General features: G+C 45.5%; 1 protein-coding gene across 1 annotated transcript in view; it reads left to right on the top strand.

Moving 5' to 3' along the window:
• The window catches only part of cmtm7 (CKLF-like MARVEL transmembrane domain containing 7), a 102951-nt gene extending 80974 nt beyond the window's left edge, over positions 1 to 21977 (top strand). The window contains exons 3-5 of the mRNA XM_083636791.1: positions 279 to 377; positions 15849 to 15930; positions 21866 to 21977. Of these exons, the coding sequence (XP_083492917.1) occupies positions 279 to 377; positions 15849 to 15930; positions 21866 to 21879 (195 nt within the window). The 3' untranslated portion in view covers positions 21880 to 21977. The remainder of the gene's footprint in view (positions 1 to 278; positions 378 to 15848; positions 15931 to 21865) is intronic.
• The last annotated feature ends 5619 nt before the right edge of the window (positions 21978 to 27596 follow it).

The raw sequence follows: 27596 nt of genomic DNA, 5'->3' as shown, positions 1-27596 counted from the left end.
GACTTTAGTCGTCATTGGCACTCAACGTTACTAAAGCAATTGACGACTAAAGTCATCATTGGCACTCAATGAGTTAATAGGATTCAATATTGATATTTACATTAAATCTTAATATCTGTCTGTGTGTGTGTGTGCCTGTGTGTGTGCCTGTGTGTGTGTGTGTGTGTGTGTGTGTGTGTGTGTGTGTGTGTGTGTGTGTGTGTGTGTGTGTGCCTGTGTGTGTGTGTGTGTGTGTGTGTGCCTGTGTGTGTGTGTGTGTGTGTGTGTGTGTGTTACAGGAGTTCATGCACTATGCTGTGGGGACGGTGCTGGTGTTCATTGCCTCCATTGTGGCGGCGGTGAAGAGCTGGGGTGTGTCAGCGCTGGTGACCGGCTCGGTATGTAACACCTGGGACAACCTGACACTTTAAAGGAACCCGCCAACATTACTAACTATTTGCCATCTTCCTGATAGTAGAGCGAAGATAGACGCCATTCTCTTCTCTGTGTGTGTAGTAGAAAAATAACAGGCTACAGTATCCGCTGGCCACCATCGTGGAGCGCCGATGTGAAGATCGCAACGAAGATCTCCGCTAAAAGCAGGGCGTATTTTTAAGTCAACTTTTCAGGGCTTGTGGAGACTTGGATTATGCCAGGTGAGCATAATGATTTTTTCCCCCTTCTTTTTACGTTTTTGCTCACGTTAACGAGGGTAAGCTAGCCAGTACCATTGAATAACATTCATTGTGCTAAGCTATATATAGCTAGTCGCTATTTTTCTACCAGATACACAGAGAAGAGAAGGGCATCGTCTTACTATCGGGAAGACGGCAAATAGGCGAATCTCCCAAAATGTTGGCGTGTTCCTTTAATGATCCGGAGGGAAGTCAGGACAATGCAGAGAGGCACAGGACAATGTAGAGAGGCACAAGAGGTCAAGCAGAAGAGAAGTGACAATATAGCAAATAATCAACATAAGGCAACACGAGAACATATTAATAATAAACATATTAATAATAAACATAAGACAACACGAGAACATATTAATTACAGGGTTCCCACGGGTCCTTGAAATCCTTGAAAGTTTGTGATTTTGAGAGAAAAAATCAAGACCTTGAAAGCTTTTGAAAATAGACATGGATCATTGAAAGTGCTTGAATTGATCTATTTTGTGCAAGAATAGAAATACAAGTCATTTTGATATTCCCGCCCCTCAACGTTAGTAAATAGGCAACGTTGCGCTGTCTGCATGTGTCTCCCGCCATCTGTGCGTCCTTGTTTCACCTGTCCACCTGTCCTCAGAACGTGCGACAGTCACGTGTGTGCAGTCACGTGCGTGCAGTCACGTGCAGTCACGTGCGTGCACTGTGCAGTCACGTGCGTGCAGTCACGTGCGTGCACTGTGCAGTCACGTGCGTGCAGTCACGTGCGTGCACTGTGCAGTCACGTGTTTATTAATAATAAACATAAGACAACACGAGAACATATTAATTACAGGGTTCCCACGGGTCGTTGAAGTTGAATGAAGCAGTTTAAACAGCAAGTGACAAAGCTTCTGTAAACATAAGACAACACGAGAACATATTAATTACAGGGTTCCCACGGGTCCTTGAAATCCTTGAAAGTTTGTGATTTTGAGAGAAAAAATCAAGACCTTGAAAGCTTTTGAAAATAGACATGGATCATTGAAAGTGCTTGAATTGATCTATTTTGTGCAAGAATAGAAATACAAGTCATTTTGATATTCCCGCCCCTCAACGTTAGTAAATAGGCAACGTTGCGCTGTCTGCATGTGTCTCCCGCCATCTGTGCGTCCTTGTTTCACCTGTCCACCTGTCCTCAGAACGTGCGACAGTCACGTGTGTGCAGTCACGTGCGTGCAGTCACGTGCAGTCACGTGCGTGCACTGTGCAGTCACGTGCGTGCAGTCACGTGCGTGCACTGTGCAGTCACGTGCGTGCAGTCACGTGCGTGCACTGTGCAGTCACGTGTTTATTAATAATAAACATAAGACAACACGAGAACATATTAATTACAGGGTTCACACGGGTCCTTGAAATCCTTGAAAGTTTGTGATTTTGAGAGAAAAAATCAAGACCTTGAAAGCTTTTGAAAATAGACATGGATCATTGAAAGTGCTTGAATTGATCTATTTTGTGCAAGAATAGAAATACAAGTCATTTTGATATTCCCGCCCCTCAACGTTAGTAAATAGGCAACGTTGCGCTGTCTGCATGTGTCTCCCGCCATCTGTGCGTCCTTGTTTCACCTGTCCACCTGTCCTCAGAACGTGCGACAGTCACGTGTGTGCAGTCACGTGCGTGCAGTCACGTGCGTGCAGTCACGTGCGACAGTCACGTGCGTGCAGTCACGTGCGTGCACTGTGCAGTCACGTGCGTGCAGTCACGTCCGTGCAGTCATGTGCGTGCAGTCACGTCCGTGCAGTCACGTCCGTGCAGTCACGTCCGTGCAGTCACGTGCGTGCAGTCACGTGCGACAGTCACGTGCGTGCAGTCACGTGCGTGCAGTCACCGTGCAGTCACGTGCGTGCAGTCACGTGCGTGCACTGTGCAGTCACGTGCGTGCAGTCACGTCCGTGCAGTCATGTGCGTGCAGTCACGTCCGTGCAGTCACGTGCGTGCAGTCACCGTGCAGTCACGTGCATGCAGTCACGTGCGTGCACTGTGCAGTCACGTGCGTGCAGTCACGTGCGTGCACTGTGCAGTCACGTGCGTGCAGTCACGTGCGTGCACTGTGCAGTCACGTGCGTGCAGTCACGTGCGTGCACTGTGCAGTCACGTGCGTGCAGTCACGTGCGTGCACTTTGCAGTCACGTGCGTACGGTCACGTGCGTGCAGTCACGTGCATGCACTGTGCAGTCACCGTGCAGTCACGTGCGTGCAGTCACGTGCGTGCACTGTGCAGTCACGTGCGTGCAGTCACGTGCGTGCACTGTGCAGTCACGTGCGTGCAGTCACGTCTGTGCAGTCATGTGCGTGCAGTCACGTGCGTGCAGTCACCGTGCAGTCACGTGCGTGCAGTCACGTGCGTGCACTGTGCAGTCACGTGCGTGCAGTCATGTGCGTGCACTGTGCAGTCACGTGCGACAGTCACGTGCGTGCACTGTGCAGTCACGTGCGTGCAGTCACGTGCGTGCACTGTGCAGTCACGTGCGTGCAGTCACGTGCGTGCACTGTGCAGTCACGTGCGTGCAGTCACGTGCGTGCACTGTGCAGTCACGTGCGTGCAGTCACGTGCGTGCAGTCACGTGCGTGCACTGTGCAGTCACGTGCGTGCACTGTGCAGTCACGTGCGTGCACTGTGCAGTCACGTGCGTGCACTGTGCAGTCACGTGCGTGCAGTCACGTGCGTGCACTGTGCAGTCACGTGCGTGCACTGTGCAGTCACGTGCGTGCACTGTGCAGTCACGTGCGTGCAGTCACGTGCGTGCACTGTGCAGTCACGTGCGTGCACTGTGCAGTCACGTGCGTGCACTGTGCAGTCACGTGCGTGCAGTCACGTGCGTGCACTGTGCAGTCACGTGCGTGCAGTCACGTGCGTGCACTGTGCAGTCACGTGCGTACAGTCACGTGCGTGCAGTCACGTGCGTGCACTGTGCAGTCACGTGCGTGCAGTCACGTGCGACAGTCACGTGCGTGCACTGTGCAGTCACGTGCGTGCAGTCACGTGCGTGTAGTCACGTGCGTGCACTGTGCAGTCACGTGCGTGCAGTCACGTGCGTGCAGTCACGTGCGTGCAGTCACGTGCGTGCACTGTGCAGTCACGTGCGTGCAGTCACGTGCGTGCAGTCACGTGCGTGCACTGTGCAGTCACGTGCGTGCAATCACGTGCGTGCACTGTGCAGTCACGTGCGTGCAGTCACGTGCGTGCACTGTGCAGTCACGTGCGTGCAGTCACGTGCGTGCACTGTGCAGTCACGTGCGTGCAATCACGTGCGTGCACTGTGCAGTCACGTGCGTGCAGTCACGTGCGTGCACTGTGCAGTCACGTGCGTGCAGTCACGTGCGTGCACTGTGCAGTCACGTGCGTGCAGTCACGTGCGTGCACTGTGCAGTCACGTGCGTGCAGTCACGTGCGTGCAGTCACGTGCGTGCACTGTGCAGTCACGTGCGTGCAGTCACGTGCGTGCACTGTGCAGTCACGTGCGTGCAGTCACGTGCGTGCACTGTGCAGTCACGTGCGTGCAGTCACGTGCGTGCACTGTGCAGTCACGTGCGTGCACTGTGCAGTCACGTGCGTGCACTGTGCAGTCACGTGCGTGCAGTCACGTGCGTGCACTGTGCAGTCACGTGCGTGCAGTCACGTGCGTGCAGTCACGTGCGTGCACTGTGCAGTCACGTGCGTGCAGTCACGTGCGTGCAGTCACGTGCGACAGTCACGTGCGTGCACTGTGCAGTCACGTGCGTGCAGTCACGTGCGACAGTCACGTGCGTGCACTGTGCAGTCACGTGCGTGTAGTCAGGTGCGTGCTGTCACGTGCGTGCAGTCACGTGCGTGCACTGTGCAGTCGTTGAAGTTGAATGAAGCAGTTTAAACAGCAAGTGACAAAGCTTCTGTAAACTAAAGCATGCTAGTTCTCATTCTAAACGGTCTCAGTGTTGTAACACTGTAATGAACCTTGATCAGTGTCATAAAAACTCCGCCATGTTGGCTCATTGAATTAGAAGCAATTAGACCTGGAAAGTCCTTGAAAATGTGATGTTTAAGAAGGTGTGGGTAATTATGAATACATAATGAAAAGTATATGTGTTATTATGTCTGTCTGTCTGTCTGTCTGTCATGTGACGGCACTGTGGTCTGACCGGCAGCATTAAACCCCACAGCGGTTACACTACGGTGTGTTTTTTTTTTTTTTATAAAGAAAGAGAGAGAACGAAGTTAGATCAAGAAGGGCCCAGATGGAGCCTGAAAAGGTGAGTCTTTAGTCTTTTCCGAAAGATCGGCAGTGATTCAGCCATCCTGACCGAAGGTGGAAGCTCGTTCCACCATTGAGGTGCCAGGGACGAGAAGAGTCGAGATCAGGATGAGCGACTTTTGAGCCCCCGTAGCGAAGGAGGGGCGAGGCGACCTGCACTGGTGGAGGAGCGAAGGGAACGCTGAGAGGTTTGGAACCTGACCATAGATTGCAGGTACAGGGGAGCTGACTGGTGTACTGCCCTGTAGGCCAGTACCAGTGTCTTGAATTTGATGCGGGCCGAGATGGGAAGCCAGTGGAGCTCCTGGAAGAGGGGAGTGACGTGAGAGAATTTGGGTTGGTTGAATACCAGACGGGCTGCAGCGTTCTGAATGAGCTGAAGCGGTCGGATGTCGGTGGCAGGTAGGCCGGCCAGGAGCACGTTGCAGTAGTCCAGGCGGGAGAAGACAAGAGACTGGACCAGGATTTGAGTCGCTTCTCTTGTGAGAAAGGGACGGATTTTGCGGATGTTGTAGAGAGAGAACCTACAGGAGCGTGCTGTAGCAGCTATGTTGGCTGAGCAAGACAGCTGGTTGTCAAGGAGCACCCCAAGGTTCTTAGCTGTTTGGGAGGGAAGTACAGTGGTGTTGTCAATGGAGATGGAGAGATCTGCGAGAGGGCAGTCTTTTCCTGGGAGGAAGAGTAGCTCTGTTTTACCAAGGTTGAGCTTGAGGTGGTGGGCAGACATCCAGTCGCCAATGTCTTTGAGGCATGCAGAGATGCGAGCCTCGATTTGAGTGTCGGAGGGGGGGGAGGAAAAGAAAAGCTGGGTGTCATCAGCATAGCAGTGATAAGAAAAGCCATGAGAAGAGATCACATAGGCAAGAGATCTGTTTTAGAGAAGGAAAAGTAAGGGGCCCAGGACTGAGCCCTGGGGGACACCGGTGGTAAGAGGACAGGATCTGGAGAGGGACCCTCTCCATGAGACCTGGTATGAGCGGTTCGAGAGGTAGGAAGCAAACCAGGAGAGTGCAGAACCTGAAATGCCGAGGTCAGACAGAGTGGAAAGAAGGATTTGGTGGTTGACTGTATCGAAGGCAGCAGACAGGTCAAGGAGGACAAGAACAGAGGAGAGGGATGAGGCCATAGCAGTGTGAAGGGCCTCTGTGACAGCAAGAAGAGCTGTCTCAGTGGAGTGAGAAGCCTTGAGCAGAGGGTCCAGGAGGTCATTTTGGGAGAGATAGAAAGTTGTTCGGACGCTGCTCGTTCGAGGGTTTTGGAAAGGAATGAGAGAAGAGAGACAGGTCTGTAGTTGTGAATAGCAGTAGGGTCAAGGGAGGGTTTCTTAAGCAAAGGCTTGACTCTTGCAGTCTTTAGAGCAGGTGGAACAAGACCAGAGGACAGAGAGGAGTTAATGAAGGTAGTGAGGAAGGGAGATATGTTAGGTGAGATGGTTTGGAGGAGAGAGGAAGGGATAGGATCGAGGGGGCAGTAAGTGGCTCGGTTCGAGCTGATGAGTTTAAGCACTTCATCGGGAGAGAGGGGAGAGAAGGAAGGAAATCCAGGGACAGGGTGCCGAGGAGCAGGATTGGAGTCGGGAGTGTTAGTGAGGGTGCCTGGAGGATGGAAGGAGGAGCTGATGTCATCCACCTTTTTAGTAAAGAAGGTTACAAAATCATCAGCAGAGAGGGAGGAGGGGAGGGAGGGTTGAGGAGCGTGGAGAAGGTGGAGAACAGTTTACTGGGGTTGGATGCAGAGGACTGGATTGCAGAGATGAAGAAGGAGGTTTTTGCTTTAGAGACAGCAGAGGTGAAGTTGGAGTAGATAAGGTGGTAGGAAGAGAGATCTTCAGGGAGATGTGATTTTCTCCATTTTCTCTCAGCTGCCCGAAGCTCAGTTCGATAAGTTTGCAGTGATTCAGTCAGCCAAGAAGAAGGGGGAGAAGATTGGGCAGGCTAAGTGGTGAGGGCGCAAAGAGAATCAAGAGCGGAGGAGAGAGAGGAGAGAAGAGTGGTGGAAGCCTCGTCAGTGGACAGGAGAGCAAATTGCTCGGCAGGGGGAAGCAGGGAGAGGACGGTAGAAGAGAGGGAGTCGGGTGAGAGAGTTTTTAGGTTGCGTCGGGTGGTCATAGAGTGAGGGGGAGATGGGTGGGAGGAGGGGAGGGGGATGGGAAGGGAGAAGGTGATAAAGTGGTGGTCGGATACAGGAAGATGAGTCACAGTGAGATTAGAGGTGGAGCAGGATCTGGTGAAGACCAGGTCAAGCACATTCCCTGCTTTGTGAGTAGGAGGAGATTGAGAGAGGTAAAGGTCAAAGGATGAGAAGAAGTTAAAGGACGGCTTTACCGTGGGGAATATGAATATATATTAAATCTCACGCCCCTAAGGTTTTAGAATCCGTTGAAATTTTTGAAATTGGAGCTTCACTGCCTGACCTATCAGGCATCTCTCACATATTTTAGGGAAGCCGGATGACGCGTTACGCGTCGTCCGGCCTCCCTCCCCGTTGCGGAACTCGAGCGCCTATGAACTACAAGTCTTGTGAGCCATGGTCCCGCCTCTAGAGGTCCTCCACGCCCCTTCAGAGCTCTCGACGAAAAGCAAAAGGCAGCCATCTTGTTCACACCGCATAGCATACTGTAGCTAGGTTAGCTTTCCATAGCTCCTTGCCAAGAGACCATATCTCTGGAACGGAAGCACCAAAAGACACGGGACTGGCGGCATTGGAAAGCTCGTCAAATTTTACATCTAGTAGTAGGTGAGTTGAAGTAACGAAATCAACGCTGAGCAATGTACCCATTTTTACCCATTTTTACAGAAAATAGTTACAACATCAGATGCGCGTAACTCCTACGAAAATGCCTTAAAATGCATGGATTTTTTTTTATGAAGACATCTCCCGACATATATACATCGGTTTAAATTTGGTGCAATTTGGTGCAATTTTATTTTCGATTTATTTTCGATTTTTTCTTGTTCTCTTGTTTTATTGTCAAAGCTTTCTTCTTCTTCTTTGAGGTTTATGGCGGTTGGCAAACATATATGTGCATTACCGCCACCTACTGGAGTTTGATATCAGCCAATTGCCTGAGGGGTGGGCATGGAAACGAAGGCCACGCGAGCCCAGTGCATTGTGGGAAATGTAGTATTTCGGGTCCCCGCACCCGCCCCTCCCCTCCACCCCCCCCCCCCCCCCCCCCCCCCCCCCCCCCCTCCACACAGAGTGGATTTCTGGTGATATCTCTGGCGGGAAACAACCAATTTCAAAAATTTCAACGGATTCGAAAACCTTAGGGGCGTGAGATTTAATATATATTCATATTCCCCACGGTAAAGCCGGCCTTTAAGGAAAGGCAGAGATTGTAAGGTTACTGGCTGGATGTTGAAGTCTCCCAGAGAGACCTGGTATGAGCGGTTCGAGAGGTAGGAAGCAAACCAGGAGAGTGCAGAACCTGAAATGCCGAGGTCAGACAGACTGGAAAGAAGGATTTGGTGGTTGACTGTATCGAAGGCAGCAGACAGGTCCAGGAGGACAAGAACAGGGGAGAGGGATGAGGCCTTAGCAGTGTGAAGGGCCTCTGTGACAGCAAGAAGAGCTGTCTCAGTGGAGTGAGAAGCCTTGAAACCGGACTGCAGAGGGTCCAGGAGGTCATTTTGGGAGAGATAGAGAGAAAGTTGTTCGGGACGCTGCTCGTTCGAGGGTTTTGGAAAGGAATGAGAGAAGAGAGACAGGTCTGTAGTTGTGAATAGCAGTAGGGTCAAGGGAGGGTTTCTTAAGCAGAGGCTTGACTCTTGCAGTCTTTAGAGCAGGTGGAACAAGACCAGAGGACAGAGAGGAGGATTGGAGTCGGGAGTGTTAGTGAGGGTGCCTGGAGGATGGAAGGAGGAGCTGATGTCATCCACCTTTTTAGTAAAGAAGGTTACAAAATCATCAGCAGAGAGGGAGGAGGGGAGGGAGGGTTGAGGAGCGTGGAGAAGGTGGAGAACAGTTTACTGGGGTTGGATGCAGAGGACTGGATTTCAGAGATGAAGAAGGAGGTATTTGCTTTAGAGACAGCAGAGGTGAAGTTGGAGTAGATAAGGTGGTAGGAAGAGAGATCTTCAGGGAGATGTGATTTTCTCCATTTTCTCTCAGCTGCCCGAAGCTCAGTTCGATAAGTTCGCAGTGATTCAGTCAGCCAAGGAGAAGGGGGAGAAGATCGGGCAGGCTTAGTGGTGAGGGGGCAAAGAGAATCAAGAGCGGAGGAGAGAGAGGAGAGAAGAGTGGTGGAAGCCTCGTCAGTGGACAGGAGAGCAAATTGCTCGGCAGGGGGAAGCAGGGAGAGGACGGTAGAAGAGAGGGAGTCGGGTGAGAGAGTTTTTAGGTTGCGTCGGGTGGTGGTAGAGTGAGGGGGAGATGGGTGGGAGGAGGGGAGGGGGATGGGAAGGGAGAAGGTGATAAAGTGGTGGTCGGATACAGGAAGATGAGTCACAGTGAGATTAGAGGTGGAGCAGGATCTGGTGAAGACCAGGTCAAGCACATTCCCTGCTTTGTGAGTAGGAGGAGATTGAGAGAGGTAAAGGTCAAAGGATGAGAAGAAGTTAAGGAAAGGGAGAGATTGTAAGGTTACTGGCTGGATGTTGAAGTCTCCCAGAAGGATGAGTGGAGTACCATCCTCAGGAAAGACGGAGAGGAGGGTGTCCAGCTTGTCCAGAAAGTCACCAAGCGGACCAGGCGGGCGGTAGATTACCACAATGTTGAGCTTGATGTTAATCTTGATGTTAATTCAGACTTACCCGCTCTGCCGTAGATATCCTGTTCGTGACGCCAACTGATAGAGAATGGAATTTCTTAATCTTTCTACATCCGCTAAATGTATATATAACAGCTGATAGCCTATCTAAACCAAATAAATTGAAGCCAGGAGTCCAGGAAGTTGACTTATGAACGTATATTTATTACCATAACATTCTCCTATACACTGTGTTATAGGAGAGACTGAATCTCAATGTACCATCTGATCAATGTACAGAGTCAAATATTCAGCAAATGGCTGACAGTTTAACATAGATTTATACTCTAAGGAGGAAGAGCAGAGAGGAGGGGGGATGAACTTTGGAAATGTGTGTGTGTCGTCCAGGCTCCTGTCTGTATCAGTTGTTATGGAACATGACGCACTGACCAAGGTCTCAGCAAAAGGAGCATGAGTCCTCTGCCATGGGTGAATCTATATGTGTCAGATGTCATGTCATAATGTGTGAGATGTCATGTCATGTTAATTTATAGCATAATTATGTGTATGCAAATATAGCTTATTGATTAGGAAATGGCATGGAACTTATATTTTTCTCCAACACTCACATTGGGTTGAAAACGGGAAAGAATGTGAAAGTGTCGTCTTTTTCAACATTTTGACCTCTCGAACGCCATTTTCAAGCTTGTTAACGCGATATCTCAGGAATGCCTTGACGGAATTTAATCAAACTTGTCTCAAACATCGACTTGCACTCAAGGATGAACTGATTCGATGTTGGTGGTCAAAGGTCAAGGTCACTGTGACCTCTCAAACGCCATTTTCCAGCTTGTTAACGCGATATCTCACAAATGCCTTCATGGAATTTCATCAAATTTGCCTCAAACATCGACTTGGACTCAAGGATGAACTGATTAGATTTTCGTGGTCAAAGGTCAAGGTCACTGTGACCTCACGAATGCCATTCCCAAGTTCGTTAAAGCGATATCTCAAGAACGGCTTGATGGAATTTCTGCCAATTTGGCTCAAACGTCGACTTACATTACATTTTGGTGATCAAAGGTCAAGGTCACTGTGACCTCTCAAATGCCATTTTCAAGCTTGTTAACGCGATATCTCAGGATTGTCTTGATGGAATTTCTTCGAATTTGCCTCAAGCGTCCACTTGGACTCAAGGATGAACTGATTACATTTTGGTGGTCAAAGTTCAAGGTCACTGTGACCTCACACACCCAATTTCCAAGCTCTGTAACGCAACATCACAGGAGCACCTTGACGGAATTTCTTCCAATTTGCCTCAAATGGCGATTTGGACTCAAGAATGAACTAATGGCAGAGGCATAAGTCCGCGTTGCGGTCGTTCTAGTTTATCTTGTATTGGCGCTCACTGCCCCCTTCAGTTCACCCTCTGTCTGAAACGCTCCGTTTTACGTCCTGTCCCTTTAAGAACCCCCACCCTCCGAAATACTCCAGGCAGGCAGCGGGGTGAAAGTTTGTGTTTGCAAACCTCTGCCCAGACAGAGGATCACAATCGTGCAGAGAGGGAGAGAGAGAGGGAGACGGAGGAGACGCTGTGCAGCAAACACAGCGTCCTCACAGCCTTTCAGATTTACTCTCAAAGGTGAGGAGTGACGATTTTTTTGATGTGCCGTTTTCCTCCAGGCAGCCTGACGCTGATTTCCCCCCTCTAAACAGAGCTCGATTTAAGTTGTTATTTCCGTCTTATTCAAATTTATTTTTTCATTTTGTTGTAGTAATGGTGCATATTTATCGATACAAGCAGTGTTTTTATTCCAACATGAACCAATAGTAGGGCTGGGACGGATCACGGATAATAATTTAGAGAAGTATAATAGTATTAAAAATTCAAATCGAAAATCTAATTTTGAGAGAAAAAATCTGATATAGCCTTTTTTTTTTTTTTTTGCTGATCCGAAAAATCCGTGATCCGTGGCTCAAAATCCGTCACGCGATCCGATCCATGGGTTTTCTGATCCGTCCCAGCCCTAACCAATAGTATGTTTAATACTAGATTGAAATAAGGCCAGAATGCAGAAATCCCTTGTGATTACACTGTCGCGGCAGTCTACTGGAATGTCAGAACAGGGAAGGGAGGGGCAGGGCGCGCGCGCCGCGGGCCCGGGCTAGGCTTGGCAAAGTTGGCATCACCATGGTAACAAGTCTTACCTGACGTCACTAGAACTGTGGATCCATGTCCTCTCGTCTATGAGACTTCATGGGGGGGCGGGGGGGGGGGGGTTCATGGGGGTAACATTAAAACACCTTCACCTATTTATTTGAAGCTTAGCCCATGTTTAATATGACCATCCAAGATTGTAACAACATATATATATGATACAAAATTAAGAAATGCATAATATGGCCCCTTTAATACACTTAAAATAGACAAAGGCCTGTAATTGCTTCGATCGTACTGCCTTTTTTATATAGAGCAGACACCCTGGCCTTTTTAGGTTCCTCTGGGACTTTAGGTTGGGAAATTGACAGGTTGATAATGTGTGTGACATAAGGTGCAATGACCTCTGCCGCGTCCTGCAAAAACTTGGCTGGAATGGCATCTAACCCAGTGGCTTTACTGGTGTCCAGGTGTCCTGAGCAATTTAATGGTGGTTTCATTAGTTATCGGAGTAAAAGAGAACTGCCCCTCCACCATTCCCTTAGACTCATAATACTTTTTTACCTGCCGTTCCCCAAACTCTCCAGTACCAGCAGGAAGCTGTTGAACGAAGTTATTTTTCCCTTAGTCCCTAAAGCAGTGGTTCTCAAATGGGGGTCCATGGCACTTTGCCAGGGGGTCCGTGAAAAGTTTTCGCGGTGGGGGGGATTGTGTGCCAAAGCTTCATAGTTCAATGAAAATATGTTATGCTTTAAATCTAAAATGGTTCATGGATTACATTCTAATCTGACAAACCTATCCATTTAAATGTCAAGCACGTTACCGTGGAAAAAAGCTGAGCCCAAAATCACAAATCAGAATGAGGGGGTCCCCGGTATATTTTCTATCTTATAAGGCAGTGATACTCAACTGGCAGCCCGCTGTGTGGCCCGCGATGGAATTGCAAAAAAAATATATATATATATATATATATATATATATATCAGTGGGCATTTCAGCCTGCCTATTTTTGACGCCAATGCGGAAATTGCATTATTTCCAAATGGCCAGTGGGGGTCGCAGCTTGTGTAGCACTCCCAGGAACATCACCATTCAACTATATGGGAAAGGAGACAACTTCTCTCTCGGTCTATGTATTAAATAAACACTTTCCAAATTAGTGTATGTGGTCTGAAAAAACAATTTCAAGTCTTTTTCATGCTCTAACGCGCTCCGTTTTCCAAATGATAGCCCCATTTCGAGGAAAATTGACGACAAACATCAGATAAAAAGAACAGTAATACTTCCGACCGGTAGAGGCAGCAATGTGCCGCAAGGCATCAGGTAGCAAGTATAGTTGAGCAAATTATCAGAAAATAGCGTTACTTTATGATATTTTAATAATGTTAGTAGACACACGTAACTATATAGATACCATACATCTAACGTCCATAACATGGCGGACCATTTAACGTTATTTATACCGTTAGATAAAGCCTTAAGCCTTCTCTGTATTCAGACCATTGGATTCAGCACAGAAACCGGAGTACGTTATAACATTTTAAATAGAGTCACGTTATAAACAACTAACCAACGCTGGGGGTCCGTATGGAAACAGTGTTTCTCGAAATGGTTAAAAGTTAAATCAATTTGGTCATTCAGTGCCGTTTTACTGCAATGTAAAGTAAGTAGCGTTAGCGGCTACATTAGCCACAGTAGCTGACTACCCATAATGCATTACGGCGATAAGCGAGACAGAGCAAATTCGGAAACTCCCCCGGCAGCCGCTAGGGGCAGCCGCCCCTTCTCCTCGTACTTCCGTGTAGCATTAATCCATTCAACCAATCAAACGAAATCAACAATATCCGGAAGTGAGCTTCATTTTGCTGTGTCAAAGTCAATGAGCTATGTTGGTCCATTATATATAGGTCAATGATATATATATATATATATATATATATATATATATATATATATATATATATATATATATATATATATATATATATTTATTTTTTTATTTTTTTTACAGTGCACCTGAACGCAACATGCAAGATACCTGCTGAATAAGTGTCCAAATGTTCATGTCATTCTGGCCAATACTCACACTTCTGTTATAGCATTTCAGTCTGGAATATGGAATATCTTTCAATAATCTATGATTTAGCTGCTAAATTGTCAAATACCACCGTCTGCTCGCTACTCAGGCACTTATGTATGTACTTAACCTAACTAACTTAACCTAACTAACTATCCGGTGTGCACAACATTGTCAGACTAAACTCCGGCTGACACCCCAAAAACCTACAATCCGCTACAGAAACATTTATATTGATTGTTTATTAACTGGCCTTCCATCATTTCACGAAAGTGGCCCCCGGGCAAAGCAAGTTGAGTATCCCTGTTATAAGGGGTCCTTGGCTGAAAAACATTTGAGAACCTCTGCCCTAAAAGCTTCAGGGTTGACCACAGAGTCATTTTTATGTTCCTCTATCTTCAATCTAAAATGAAGCTTCTTAGCCTTATCTACCATTCTTTGTATTTTATTTCTCAAAAATGTATATTCTATAAAAAGGTCTGGCTGGCACATTGCTTCTCCTAAAATCACTCGATGCTTTATTTCTAAGATGAATGGTGTCCAGGATGTCAGTGTTCATCCAGGGCTGAGTTCTCTGTTTGATCCTGACCTTCTTTAGAGGAGCTATTTTACCTTCTAACACCTGGAGAAAATTACTCTGGAAATGATTCCAGGCTACATCGACATCACAGCTATCTATATCATACTCAATATTCCTGAGCAAATCCCTGAAGTTATCAATATTATACCTTCTAAGGCTTCTGCTTTTAATTGAATGATGGCAATTTACAGGGGACCTCCTGACTTTCCTTGTACCATATGTAAAAAAAAATCACTGATTCCATACACAATGACCCCACTTTTAGAAATTTCAGATTCATCAGACACCATAATGAGATCAATAGCGGTTTGACTATGCTCACTGATTCGTGCTGGTTCATTCATCAACTGTGTAAGACCAAGCCTCTTCAGAAAGTTAGATAGGGCTTTATAAAGCGGACCATTATGATGTAATACATCAACATTCACGTCACCCAACAAAATTACTTCACAATTTTAAAAAAATATGGCAACTTGTGCACACATTTTCTAGAATTTCCACAAAGTTATTCTGGTCGGGAGGTCAGCTTCAAGATTGTCATCATTTAAATCATTTCTTACATTAAATTCAAGGATCTGATGAAGGCACATACACCGCCCCCGCGCCCATTGTGCTTTTTCCTAACAAGGGAGTAGTTGTTGATCATAATTTCCAAGTCTCTAATACTGGCATCAAGCCAGGTTTCTGACAAACAGAAAACACCCACTTTGGCTGTAACAGCTAACGCATGGATCTCATCGATCTTCAGCAGCAAACTCCTAACATGTTAATATACTTAGCCAATAAGTATGTAACATACAAAATGAAATGAATGGTAATGTCTTCATTTAATGTAAAATGCAAAGGACGTGTAACTGGGTCGTTAACTCGAATTCGAGGAATATCGTTATTTACCGCGGCTCGTCGGACGCTTCAAGGCAGGTAACCAGCACTCTCCCTCCAGGAGGAGGATGCTCTCCACCTGGAGGGAGCCCCCCACCTGGTCCTCTGCTCTGGGCCTTGGCACAGTGAGCCAGCCAGGGAGCACGCAGTGCACAGGGCTGTATTTACATTATATTGTGTTTGTACATAGACTGTTATTGAAACGTGACCGGTAGTTTTCATGTATTTGGTAAAATACATTATTTTGTGGACAGCTGCTGTCTCGTGCTGCTCTGAGGCACAGATCACTCGCCTGCACTAACTCCGTCAACTCAGTCAGTCAACTCCAGTCTCCGATCCTAGACACGTCCACTTTCCAATGGTTTAATCAAACTCCTCCACATGTTATGTCCCGCCTTTCTACCCTGTTTCACTGGGAATATGGCATGATAAGGAATCAGATCACCTGAAAATGCCATTTCAGCTCAACTTTAAAGTGAGTTTGTAAACAGTAGATGTGATTAGTTGTCATGATGAGATGAGTGTGAAGCCTGCTGTCTGTTGCAGGTGTTTGGCTTCATCGCTACATTCCTGCTGGCGGTCAGTTTGTGGACGTCTTACCAGGTGACCTGTGGCGCCCATCAGACCGGTACGTCTCACTCTCTAAAGTCCTCCATGCCGGAGCTGATGCTCAAAATTGTAAATTGCAGTACACCCTCACAACCACTGAGCACTAAACCGATACAGCCGGCGCTGTGGAGCAGTTGAAACCCAAAATGACACAGCGGAAGAAGGCTGTGTTTTAGCTCTAAACTTTGGGACTGGCATGTGAATAAGGGCTAGGTATTAGAAACTACACACTAACTAACATCACCTCTTACTTCAATTCAGGGGAACCCTGACTTCCCTCCAGGTCTTAGTGACCTTGGTTTTAACACTTGGAAGGATAGGGGGCTACTAGTTTTAGGGGATTTATTTGATGGCCCGATCCTGATGTCCTTTAACCAGTTACGGCAAAAATATAATTTGTCACACCAAATTTCTTTCGGTTTCTGCAGGTGAGGGACTTCATACTCCGGCGTACAACATTAACAACAAATATAGAAGCCTCTGAGGTCGAAAGGGTACTTTCACTTGGTCCAAGTAAAGGTTTTATTGGTTTTCTTTATAGCTTATTAAGGTCTACCTCTACTCTGAACACCCTGGCCACCAAGCAGATATGGGAGAGGGACCTTGAGGTGGAGATTGATGACGAGGACTGGTGTGATATATTTGATAATGCCAAAAGAATTTCTGTGTGCAACAGACTGTGGTCGATGCAGCTAAGAATTATACATAGATTGCAAATATCACCCAGCCTTCGTCATAAAATGAATGCTAGCCTGTCTCCCCTCTGCCTTAAGTGTAAGATAGAGGTGGGAGATTACACTCACTGCATATGGTCATGTCCTAAGATAGAACGATACTGGTCAGACATAGTGCAGCAGTTGAGTGTCATCTTTGGTGTGGAGTTGGACCCAGACCCCGTCAGCCTTATTCTTGGTCTTCCCCATAAGAAACTCGTTTATAAACATCACAAACGGCTATTTAATTTATTAACTTTTGCTGCTAGAAAAAATATTCTTTTATTTTGGATTAAAGACAAACCTCCAACAAAGAGGAACTGGCACCAGATAATTATGCAGCTTATGCCTGGAGTTCATGACATGTATGCTGCACTCAACAACCGATGTCTTTTATAAAGTGCGGGAGCCCTACCTGAAATATATCGACCCTAACCTAGCAGAGACACTGACTATTGGATACCTCAACCGAAGTGATACTGCCACCTGAGTACTGCCTTTTGCCTTGTACATCTAATTTAATTTAATTTATTTTATCGTATTCTCATTCATCTGTCCATCCTTTTCTTCATTGTTGTCCACATCTATGTCTTTGTGAAGTGTTTAAGCTGCCCTGTCTTTTTGTTTTTGTTTTTTGTCTTTGTCGTTGTCTTGTCTTGTAAAATTTAAAATTGAATAAAAATATTATTGAAAAAAAAAAAAAAAAAAAATACACACTAGTTGGGAGTGCCATGGCACCCAACATTTTGGACAACAACATTGTCTCGGTGGTGAATACTTTTTTATTGTGATTGATAACGTGTAGATCGCGTGCAGCCATTTAGCCGGGCTTGCAGTGGATATAGGGGGTCCGGACCCGAGACTCAAAAGGAAGAATGACTGATGACTCTCGCATTGACTTACCCATTTGTTTGTGAATAATGCAACATTTTTGTTAGCTGGGTTTCACGCTTTTAATTTGAAGGCCGAAAGGGGAAATGGTGTGATAGTAGATTGAATTGACATTGGTCTGTCAATTCTATCATTTCACACGTACCATTTCCCTTTTTCACCTTCAAATTAAAAGTGTAAAAACAACTAAACATTAGCCTGTGAAGCCTCGACCTGTCTGTATTATAAAAGTAAGTATAACATTAGGGAAAACAGCCATCAGCCATGCTGGTTTATACTAATTTATTGCCAAATGCTTTGGGAATCAACTTGATTAAGCTTGTTCAGAAAAGGTCGATCAGCATCTCCAGCTCAGACAAGCATGCTGGGTTTAGTCCAATCAAATCGCGGTTAATTTGTAAACAACCTCTCAGAGCCAATTGAGGGCTCTGCTTTTCACATACCCCCAGGTTGGTCCCGCCTACTACATTAGTTATGCCTGCATCTCAATAGTCCGGCTGCCTGCTTGTATTTGAGACCTTTTGACGTGAGTTGAGCCTTTTTATTGGGGCGAGAGACCCGACTACCTTTAGGGACCACTAGTCGACTAGTCAAATTCACTAGTCGTGAATGCCCTAATGTTGAGTGATAGTAGCTCCATGGTAACAGTTTCCTTTAAAGGTCCCATTCCGTGCAAAAGCTGTTTTTACTTGTAAATGCATATATACTGCTGTCAGCCCTCCCTGTAATGAGTGGTCACACGCTCAGAACTGCCACAGTTGGATTTGTCCCTATCCAGCGTCCCCTTGCAGTCTCCTCCAAGCCACACCCCCAAACGCTTCGTTTGCCCAGAGGGGAATCTGGGGGAATTGGGACGTCACTAGCTTCCTCCTGCATACTGCGCGGGTCTCTCTCACACAAGCTACCTGCACCATTTAGTCTATAGCCACAAAATTAACACTTCTAGCTGGAGCGACGCCAACTGTACGTGATCCAGCAACTGCAGAGGTGCATTCGGTAAGTCTAGGCATTTTGAGATGTCCTCTTTAGCGTAGTACCGTTAAGTTAACGATAACTCGCAACCTAGCGTGCTGGTCCACAGACGCTAATCTGATTGGCCGCTGGGAGCCTGGGGCGGGCTCTCCCTCAGCGGCCAATGGGAACTGTTAGTTCTGAATATATTATAGAAACAGGCCATTCTTGGGAAGCGACGAGATGAGGAAGTGAGAACTCCGTCACAACAAACGGGGTTGCTATATTTTCGACAGATTAATCCAGAATCATGTTTTATGGACCAGAGACACACGTTTTTAAGAGGTTACAGCTGCACGAATTGGGACCTTTAAAGTTTCCTTCAAGTAGCTTAGTAGCATTGTTAGCATTCTGCATTGCAGTTAATTCAATCTGGATCAAACTGCAAGCTACTTTACTGACTGGATCAAACTGCAAGCTACTTTACTGACTGGATCAAACTGCAAGCTACTTTACTGACTGGGTCAAACTGCAAGCTACTTTACTGACTGGATCAAGCTACTTTACTGACTGGATCAAACTGCAAGCTACTTTACTGACTGGATCAAACTGCAAGCTACTTTACTGACTGGATCAAGCTACTTTACTGACTGGATCAAGCTACTTTACTGACTGGATCAAACTGCAAGCTACTTTACTGACTGGATCAAACTGCAAGCTACTTTACTGACTGGATCAAGCTACTTTACTGACTGGATCAAGCTACTTTACTGACTGGATCAAGCTACTTTACTGACTGGATCAAGCTACTTTACTGACTGGATCAAGCTACTTTACTGACTGGATCAAACTGCAAGCTACTTTACTGACTGGATCAAACTGCAAGCTACTTTACTGACTGGATCAAGCTACTTTACTGACTGGATCAAACTGCAAGCTACTTTACTGACTGGATCAAACTGCAAGCTACTTTACTGACTGGATCAAGCTACTTTACTGACTGGATCAAACTGCAAGCTACTTTACTGACTGGATCAAACTGCAAGCTACTTTACTGACTGGATCAAGCTACTTTACTGACTGGATCAAGCTACTTTACTGACTGGATCAAGCTACTTTACTGACTGGATCAAACTGCAAGCTACTTTACTGACTGGATCAAACTGCAAGCTACTTTACTGACTGGATCAAACTGCAAGCTACTTTACTGACTGGATCAAACTGCAAGCTACTTTACTGACTGGATCAAACTGCAAGCTACTTTACTGACTGGATCAACTGCAAGCTACTTTACTGACTGGATCAAGCTAATTTACTGACTGGATCAAGCTACTTTACTGACTGGATCAAGCTACTTTACTGACTGGATCGGCCCGTTGACGTCAACAGGTGGGAAGTTTGAAGCCTTTAAGCACCGCCCAATTCAAACCTGCCTCAAGAAAAAACATTGAAATGGCGATATTTAGGATTTGGGTTGAAACTAATGTCTCAAACTTTTTGAGGCTTACAATTAGTCACATAAGACCCTAAATTACATAGTGTTACGGACTAGCAGTCTAGGGGACAAGAGGTGTTTGTACCATTTAGCTATCGAAGCTAGTCCTAACCTGGAGTGTGTGAAAGAGGAGAAAAGAGGAGACAGAAATAGACAAAACAGGACTGGTTTGCAAACGAGAAAGTCACTAGAGGTTGGTCAGCTTACCGTAATAGATTGATGTCATGTAGCTGACTATGTTAGCGGACCTCCGACAAGGCCTCGCCAGCACCCTCTTGGCTCTCCAGAGCGGCGAGCTCCGTCTTTGTCGTTTCAGTTCAGTTTAAGTTGTTTTAGGAAGGATCCACAATGTAAAACAAAAAGCTGGTTCTCAATAAATAAGTGTATCGGTCCAAAGAGACGTGTGTGAGTGTGTCGGTCCTCTGGCGTGGTGTCGCGTCTCGAGCATTCATTCAAATCTGCCGCGCGCACACACCTGGGCAGTGTTCATTCATAAATCTGCTTCAGTGGCTGCGTGCGCACCTCAATGACATCACATGAACACACAGCTTAACCACACCTCATTTCTCAATGAAAACCAGTCACAAGTGTTTAGGAAAGGAAACAAGGAAGAAAAGAGAAGAGGGACAATAACCCTCCCTATCATTCCTAACAATAGTTAGAAGGTTTTTGTGGATTTAGGTTTCCAGGGTCTTTAACTTGGCACGGTGGCTCAGTGGTAGAGCTGTCGCCTCACAGTCAGAAGGTCCTGAGTTCGATTCTCAACTGGGACACTGTGGGCGCTGTGGTTGTGTTCCCCCCCATATCTTCAGTGCCTACTGCCCAGGTGGGGTATCTCGTCGTAAGGGCCTTTCTGGTTGTGCAGAGTTTGCATGTTCTCCCCGTGCTCCCCCACGGGGTTCCTCCGTATATAACCCCCCCACTAAAAACATGCAGAAGATCAGATCGTCATCGTCATCCGACCAGTGACGACAACATCCGAAGTTGGTCCCCGGGCGCTGTACGAGAAAGCGACCACTGCTCCTGGCCTGCCCCCCGGAGGAAAGGACATGCCTGGATGGGTTAAATGCAGAGGACACTTTTCACCGGCCACCGTCAGCATGAGTGTGTTGTGGCCGCATGCATGTGTTGTGGTGTTCGTGTGACAATAAAAGACGGGGCTTGTCCCGTTACGAGAGTTTTTTTTTTAGTTTTTTGTCCACCAGCTAAATGGCTAGTGAATGTTAAAACTTTACCGGCCACTCAATAGATTACCATCGGTTTTGTTTGGGATGGTGAGTGAAGCAAATCTTGTATGAAACGTTGTATGAGCTTTAATTAAACCTGTGGTCGCTGGAGCTTCAACAGTGTGCGGACTTCCTCTTCTTTCTATGGAGTGAAGCAAATCTACCAGCCACTTGCATAATTATTTTACCAGCATTTGGCTGGTGCTTCTGCTAATTCTGGACCCTGTTTCAATAACACATGATTTACAGTGCAGGTACACGCAAAAAAAGCCAAATAACCCTCTAATTGTTCATAAACCTATGGAACATTTGGTCAAAAATAAAGGGTTGGGGGCCTGAGGGATCAATTTGTCCCGAGCAAGATACGCGGTGGACCTGCAAAGAGGCTCTGGGTTATGGGCCACCTGAGCTCTTGGGCCCCTGGGCCTGGTAGGCCCATTTGGTAATACATCCTTGAGTGTCTGCCCGGGAAAATGCTGTTTCCCTCTAAGTCATAATAAGGCATGTGAGTGAGCAGGAGTCACATGACAAACATTATTTTTACTTCAGTATTTTACCTTGTGTTCTTCTCTCTCTTTCTCCCCTTTCCCTCTCTCCCTCTCCCTCTCTCTCTCCCCTCTCTATATCTCCCTCTCTCTATCTATCTCTCTCCCTCCTTCCTTCTCTCCCTCTCTCCAGGTGCGGCCGTGTAATAATGGATCAGACGTGAAGTCAGCGGATGGCTGTGTTTTGTAGCTTGCTGTGTCCCAGTCATTTTCTGCCTAGCAACCGTCCGGATCATTACTGATTGGATTATTATTACAGACTGCAGAGGTAACGTGAGCCTATCAGAGTAGCAGTCACTCAGTACAGAACATCCTGCATCAGCACCTCTCTCTCGGTTAATGATGTGTGAGCGTGTTACGGCAGCAACCGTATTGTGAACAAGTACGCATAGCTTCAGACTTTCTTTTTCTTTTGATACTGAATGTTGTCAGAAACTGCAGGATGTCGGTGTCATCACATGCGTTTTTATGCTAAAGATGCTACGTTTACCATTTTACTCAGCAATATATCATTATCAAATGGATGTTTTTACATTGGTCTAATCCAGGGGTGCCCAAACTTCTTTAGGATGAGAGCTACATACAAACAACAAAACTAGTTGCAAGCTACTTCTTTTCTCCTTGTCCCCCCAAATACATACATTTTAACAGTATTATTCATTTAAGAGTATTACTAATGTTATATATACTGTAGATACTGAGTTAGCTATACATGAGTGGGATTTAGTTTATGCATAACAAATGTATACGTACATGTTGGATTTCTTTGGCAGTACTTATTGCCTGAGATCTACCAGTAGACCACGATCTACCTGTTGGGCACACCTGGTCTGATCAATGAGTGTAAACCAGCGAGATGTTGGAGACGATTGGTCTCCATCTCACACAGTAGAGACCATGTTGGAGACGATTGGTCTCCATCTCACACAGTAGAGACCATGTTGGAGACGATTGGTCTCGATCTCACACAGTAGTATTGTTAGATTTAGTGTTTCTCCACATTAGAATAACTTTCATTTCATTTCCCAAAATGCATATGGTAATGATTTGTTGATGGTCAAATGAAACACGTCGCACCTTTAAGTAAGCTTAACTCCATCTGTCTGGATGGAGCCGCACTGCACCCACAAACCATCACATTGTCACCATAAGCTTTGCAGTAGATACTGTAGGGACCTTCAACTTTCAGAGTATTTATTGTGCTCATGCTGCCTTCAAGTGCTCCTCGTAAGCTCCTACTTTCCAGTTCACAAGTCGTAAATACGTCTTGGGGGTCCATCGGAAATAATCGCAAAATGGACCCTGTGACAAAAACAAAAAACTTTACAGAGATTATTTGTGCCACAGCATCAGAATGAGGAAAAGACAATGTGCATGAGGCATGTAATTAACATTTCTTGTCATTCATGAGACAAAAGTTGCTATACATTTGTACCAGCAATTGTTGACACAGTTTCCATACTCTGCCATTTCCCTAAAGACCTGCCTGCCTTGTAAATATCATGTTGAGCAATGTAGGAATTATGGAAATTTACCAGTATTATTACAATTTCACTGCACTCTTCATGGGTCCAACAATTCTTAGTTACAATATTCCTGACAACACCTGAAGGCAGCAGAGTATCCGCTGTGAATATAATTTTGCTGGAAGTTCTGTATTGAAGGTGACAATGCAGCATTCATTAGTTTGCTGTCTAGATGTAACTATATATATTACCATTCGACAGGATCTGATTCACTGTCCCTTTTCAACTAGAAATGTATCTTGAATGTCACAGGAACAGAGTGGGTAAGGGGAACCGCAGTGTCATGCATGGCTATCGGCAACCTGAACTTATCCTCAGTCTATATTTTATTTAGTCAGAAAGTACGTCCCGAAAATGGTTCTAAACGATGCTCAAGTCGAATTTAAAAGTGTTTAGATGTAAGCCAATCAGTGCATCTGTGCTATTGAACAGAAGCCAGAACAGTGATAGCTTGCGGAGGCACACTGTATTTAAATGAAATTTTTAGTTCTGCAAACATTTCTCAGAAGCAGAAACAATCGGATTGGTTGAGTTGAGCCTCAGTGGGTAGGGCCAATGAACCACCATTATTCAAGCTAGAGTAACATCTTACTGAAGACCAGTGAAAAAGACGAGGTAAGAGAGACAGAAGGAAAATTCTGAAGCCTAGCCATCTGCTGCTAACTGAAACAATACAATCTATCATCTAGGTCATCTAGCTAGCCTAGCTGACCTTCAAGTTCAAACTAGCCAAACCAGCCTATAGCTAGCTAGGTAAGCTGGTTAGCTAGCTGCTGACCTTCCAACATCATGAATGACATGGTCATGACAGAATGAAAAAAGTCATTGCCTTTATATTTTTTATTTAAATTTAGACTTCTTTCTTTGCCATTGAAGTTTTCCTCAAAATACCCCAAAATACTTAGTTACTTAGTACTTAGTGCTATCCATCTCTAGATTGTTTGGGTGCGAGTTGCCGACTTTTGGAGATATCGGCCATAGAGATGTCTACCTTCTCTCGAATACAGTGGAACTGGATGGCACTCAGCTTGTGGTGCTCAAAAACCGCTCAAAAACTCAACAGCAATGTCTCTTTCCAGAAATCATGACCCATTTACTCAAGATAATCTACAGACCTTGTTGTTGTTGTTGTTGTTATTATTACTTTCTAATCTACTATTTAAACCTGGCTGTCAACCTCATCATCAGTGGGTGTGGGTAGTGATGAAGTCAGTAACTCGCATTAGAAGATGGGGAATCCCGGTTCTGTGAAACTGAATAGCCAGAGATGTTTCTCTTCAGATCAAGTGTGAAAACTGCCCCGCTGTTGCTCAGATGCCAAATACTCCAATGTGACACTTATGATATTGCACTTGTCTTCACATTTGGACTGTGGCCTTATTTTCCCTGAAGGAACACAGTATCCAGGGATGCACCAATATGTTCCAGCTTCCTAGTGTCAGCCAACACTGAGCATTGAGTTAATCCATGGCTTTTACTCAATACTTAGACCATTTCATATGGGGTTACTGGACAAAAGTATATTGGATTTTAGTATAGAAGTAATTTTCAAATATGATAACCTGGCATCATATATTCACCAAATATTCTAGTAGTTTCAGAACCGGTGCATCCCTTACATATATAATACCTAATTTTATTCATAACTGTCCCAAAACATTCCTATGGAAAGTAGAATAGGCCTACTATTACATTTCACAATTAAGTTACCGGTAATTGAGTTTTTTGTTTGTTTGTTTGTTTGTTTGTGCCAGCTGACTTTGGTCAGTTTAGCCACATCAGAGGTAAAACAATGTGTTTCTGCCAAAGATACTTTCGTTGATGGTCCAATATGTTCAAACTACTGCATGTAGGCTGCTTCACTGTAACTATCCAGCTGCTGTGTTTTACCTTTGGCTCTTGACCGGTTTTCTATAGTTACATAAATGCTTTATTTCCTGTAGGGATGCACTGATACAGCTTCTTAAATACTGATACCGCTCAACTTGAAGCATTGGCAAATACTGAGCAATAATCCAATTCGATGTTGACTGCATTTTGGCACCTAAACTGTTTGTGTGGGGTTACTGGACAAACAAAAAAGAGATCAAATTCATTACAGATTGAACTTCCCCCAGAGACTAAAGTGTCAGTGTTTTATCTCTGACATGTTAACACATGACGGTGTATTGTATTTCAGTATTGGCGATGTTTTCTTTATCTAATACCCCATTTTTCATTGGTGTTGGCTAGCGATTGCACGATTCAAAAATTATAAGTCAAGTCAAGTCAAGTCAAATTTTATTTATATAGCACCTTTCATACACAAGGCAATTCAAGGTGCTTTTCAACACATTTATAATTCATAAATGTGTATAAAAATACATTGTGCATCATGAGATAAGCAAGATCATCCCATCCTGAATCTTGGCTTAGTATCCAATATTGGTATTGGAATTATGTATCAGTGCATTTGGAGATATGTATCAGTCTATCCATTTATGACCTAAACCGAATTGTCGCCAAAGTTTTGCCTGGAACCAGAATGAATTTAGTTTTGTCCCGGTGTATTGTTGAGACGTCCTCACTGAGAGAACCTGTCCAGCTGTGGTTTAAAAGGCTCTGAACCTCCTGACTTCAGCAGAGTGTCGTCAGCAAAGAGACTGATCCACAGCAGACATGAGCCTGGGCAGCAGAGGCTTTATTTAAAGGGACAGGACACCGTCAGGTTTAGCCATTTGGGACGTGGGCTTTTGACGGAAAGGGAGACGGGCGGCAGCACATGTGACGTCTCACCACCAAAACACAAGCATTCCATTTAAGTCACTTCAACCGCTAGTTGGTGATACAAAGCCAGGATTTTCACATAAAGTCCAGAAAGCAAACATTCTGCAGTGTAACGCAAGGATGTGTCCATTGTAAGATTGCCATGAACTTTGAGAAACAGCTGGAAAAAGAGTTTTGGGCATCCTGTCCCTTTAAAGACACAGAGAGCACAAAGCATTAACCAGGGAAGGAAGAGAGAGCTAACAGGACAGCTATCAGCTTTTACTGCAGTTACAGATGAGTCACGGTGATTCATCGGTGTTACTGTGGAGTTTAAACAGAAGAGACCCTGAAGGCAGCATCCTAGGGGTAATGATAGTGTAAGATGTGTTACTGTGTGTAAGATGTGTTACTGTGGAGTTTAAACAGAAGAGACCCTGAAGGCAGCATCCTAGGGGTAATGATAGTGTAAGATGTAATGTGTACCAGCCTCCCTATGCACTTCCATCATGCCTCACCGCTCTTTCACTCTGTTCATCAAAGATTCATTCTCGCTCCAGGCCATCGAAAACCAGACTGTTTACATTATTTATTTGAACAAGTTTTTTATGAGTGTGTGTTCTGATGTGAAGCTGTGAGTCCACTGGGAGGCGCTGTGTTCCAACAAAAGGAGGCGTATCCTGTTCCAGCGTTCAGCATGTTTTAAGAAGTGAAAAATATTTCAGGTTTTAGTTTTTTTTTTTAAGGCGCTGCACTTCCCAACAGGTGTTTAGTTCTGTCAAAGCAGCCCATGTTTCTGCTGTGTTGAGGTCATATCTGATTAAGCGGAAGAACAAGATGATTCAACACACTTCTGCCTACAGACTCCCACATGTCCTAGTTAATCACCACGTCATGAACAGTCTTTGCCATTCGACAGCTACGGTAAATCAGATATGACTGGAATGCAGCATTAACATTGCCAGTTAAAGACGAGGGCCCAGTGGACTCAGGAGCTGAAAATCTCCAGCCAGACTGTGAAGGGACTCCTGTCAACAGTCCAGAAAGGGACTGATGACCAGGAGCGCTTTAAGAGATACCTTGACATTTAAAATTATTGATGCCATTTTCGACTTTTATCCAAAGTGCCTTAATGTACTACCAGCGCATGCAGTTTAAACCCAGTTTATGCTTGCGTTAACACAACCTGTGTGGTCGGACTGTGATCGGATTGCACAAAAACATCAAATCCAGGTGTAAACGCACCCAAGATGCACTGAAGATCCGATCATTCAAACCAGAGAGATGCTCATTAACAAACGCTAAATGCAATGTGTCTCCAGTCCAGATACTGCAGCTACAGAAATTAACTCCAGCACAAATCCAACCAGGAAACAAGAAGTCAAACAGGCAGCAGCTCAGAGATAGAGAGTGGATCTGGTGGAGACGAGGCATTTACTGTCAAGTTTAAAGGATGGAAATATTACGAGAGGAATTATAATTTGTAATCTTTATTTTTTTATAGTTTTACAAAAGTTTCTAGAGTTTACATCTGAAATGACGAGTGTGACAGCCTGTGTTCTGGCGAGGGAAAGAGCTGGTTGCCAGCTTGGC

The sequence above is a fragment of the Poromitra crassiceps genome (assembly GCF_964638095.1).
Source record: "Poromitra crassiceps genome assembly, chromosome: 1".
Lineage (NCBI taxonomy): Eukaryota > Metazoa > Chordata > Actinopteri > Beryciformes > Melamphaidae > Poromitra > Poromitra crassiceps.
The sequence above is the reverse complement of the archived record's forward strand: the minus strand, read 5'-3'. Positions and strand labels throughout refer to the sequence as shown.